Source organism: Olea europaea, unplaced genomic scaffold (genome assembly GCF_002742605.1).
Source record: "Olea europaea var. sylvestris unplaced genomic scaffold, O_europaea_v1 scaffold3421, whole genome shotgun sequence".
Taxonomy (NCBI): domain Eukaryota; kingdom Viridiplantae; phylum Streptophyta; class Magnoliopsida; order Lamiales; family Oleaceae; genus Olea; species Olea europaea.
Genome location: NW_019253250.1, coordinates 52,454 through 54,758, shown reverse-complemented (window position 1 = coordinate 54,758; position 2,305 = coordinate 52,454). Strand labels below are relative to the sequence as shown.

The 2,305-nt window shown below is 33.5% G+C and overlaps 1 protein-coding gene across 1 annotated transcript in view; it reads right to left on the bottom strand.

Annotated features, from left to right (window-relative positions):
- Nucleotides 1-849: 849 nt before the first annotated feature.
- Nucleotides 850-2,305, bottom strand: part of LOC111386103 (DNA (cytosine-5)-methyltransferase CMT2-like) — a gene marked incomplete at its 3' end in the record, with an annotated part of 29,663 nt that continues 28,207 nt past the window's right edge. Inside the window, exons 12-16 of the mRNA XM_023010534.1 lie at nucleotides 2,004-2,144; nucleotides 1,830-1,928; nucleotides 1,208-1,251; nucleotides 1,041-1,110; nucleotides 850-953 (exon numbers count right to left, since the gene is read on the bottom strand). Coding sequence (XP_022866302.1) covers nucleotides 850-953; nucleotides 1,041-1,110; nucleotides 1,208-1,251; nucleotides 1,830-1,928; nucleotides 2,004-2,144 — 458 coding nt within the window. The remainder of the gene's footprint in view (nucleotides 954-1,040; nucleotides 1,111-1,207; nucleotides 1,252-1,829; nucleotides 1,929-2,003; nucleotides 2,145-2,305) is intronic.

The window sequence follows — 2,305 nt, the reverse complement described above, 5'->3', positions numbered from 1 at the left end:
AAAAAAATGGAATAGAACCAAAGGATTCATGTAGGCAATTTCAAATTTACTAAGAATAAGGCTTAGAGCATTTCTAAAAAAACTCTTTAAATGTAATTAGCTCTCAATTTTAAAGAGTCGATACTTAAAAAATAAACTCCAAAAGATTCTCTTTTTTAACTTTTTAAAAAAGAAAGTTGGTCTACTCTATTCTTACTCTATTGTGATTGTACTTAATGAGCTATAAATTTAAATGCTCTACTTCTTTAATTATTAAATCGTGATTGAATTGATAGGCATGTAAAAATATATTAATAAAAGATGAGGCAAAATTGCATCTTTATTGGAAAAACCAAAATAGATAGCATATGAATACTCTCTTGGAGATGCTTTTAGTTTGTTGTTATTGATCCATAGCTCATGTCAATATTGTGATGATTGGTCTCATCGATTAGGCTGAAATGGCAAGAACTCAAAGACATTTTGAGGGCTTTGGTTTCAATTTACTAGAAAAGCCTTATGATTTCCAAGACAAGTGAATGGCTTATGGTGTATTATCCACATAAGGATTATCTACCTTCCCATTCACACGTCTTAAAACACTTTTAAGTAACTTTATTTGGCCAAGCATGTTTGAATATATTACTTTTTCCTAATTTAAGCCCAAATAAATAAATAAAAATAATCTAATTTTGAAAATAACTCTTACCTTGCTGTTAAAATAAGTACCTTGTTTGCACCTTTGATCAATATAAATTTATTTATTTCAAAATTTCCTCACTTACTTTTACTTAAATTTACTTATGAATAAATTTAAGCTTAGTTAAACATGCTCCAAGATATATATAACTGACTCGAGATGAGTAATACCTTTCCTTCAGTTTTCCACAAAACTTATAATAATCAGGAAAGCCTTGCAGCCTTGCACATTCCCGTAGAGTGAGGACTCTATCTTGCTCAGGGTGCAAAATTGGCTGGACAGAAGCAAAATATTTTAATCAAGGAATGAACACCCAGTATCCCAAGAAAGGATATTGCAAAAATAAGTGGGAGAAAATTACCCGTGTGTGATGATCAGGAAAACAGAAGACAGTTGCCACAGTCTCATCCCACCACAACCGTCTGAATGGTCTGCATTTATGCATAGAAAGAAAAGAAACTTGAAAAAAGCTAAGAAACAAAGAAAAAAGGGGAACTGCAATACTCCTTCCACATGACATGTGCTCACTTTGTAGACCTTCCATCACGAAAACTAATAGCATAATCAGGTACCTGATCATGACAAGAACAATGTGTGAATGCAATTTAAAAGCATCATACCCAGGGCATAATGTCATCATTAAAAATTATTCAATGCAGGTCAAATTCAGCTACAGATTTTAGAAAGGTTTTAAGGAAATATAAATAAAATAATAATGCTATGAAGGTCTTACATTTCAAATAAATAAAACAAAGTAATCCATAAACTGAATTAGAAGAAAATGACGATCAATTTCTGATTTGTGATCTTAGATATCTTGAGAAGAAATTTGTACACCCTAGCTTGATGAAATCATCTTTAAAGTATACTCAAAATTCTGCAAGATATAATCTCTCTCAAAAAACTCACACAAGACGGTGAATTTGATCAATCTGGCTAGTGTAGCTACTTTGTAGAGTGCATATATCAGGAATAATTATCTGCTACAGGATTAACATAACATTTCATGCAGCTGATTCAGGAAGTTAATATTGGCAATTCAACAGATTGAAGTGCATGAGAAGAAAGATTTTTACTTGCAAGATATTTAATTAAACAATGATGTGGGATTAGTTTCCAGCTAAATATAAACTGGACATATATGCACTACCCATGGCTTTCCAGATGGCATCAAACTTTGCTCCTCTGCTCGTCGAACAGAGTTGTCGGATCCAATGACAATGCCTGGAAGGTCTCTAAAACTTGCACCCTGTTGAGATGAAGTAGAGAGCTTAACATCAACAAGAGGAAGCCAGAAGAAGTGCACAAATTCTTATTTACAAACCTTTCTTTTAGGTATTTTACAAATCCGCAAATAGTCATCATTTCCCAATGGATAAGGAAGGTGATCATACAGAACAGGATTCTTGCGTGTGCTTGCACTGCTGGAAGAAGAGTCCATCATATCTGGAGAAAAGAGAAAATAAAATCAGTCCAAACCCCACTTCATTCCAGAAGAAGCAATCTATGCTTTCATGGTTATCAAAATCCCTATCCTCCCCACCTTCTGGCATTGTGGTTCAGATTCAGGTTTGAGCATGGGCCGAAATGTGACAATTTGCTCTGATGACCTCTAGCTACTGATAT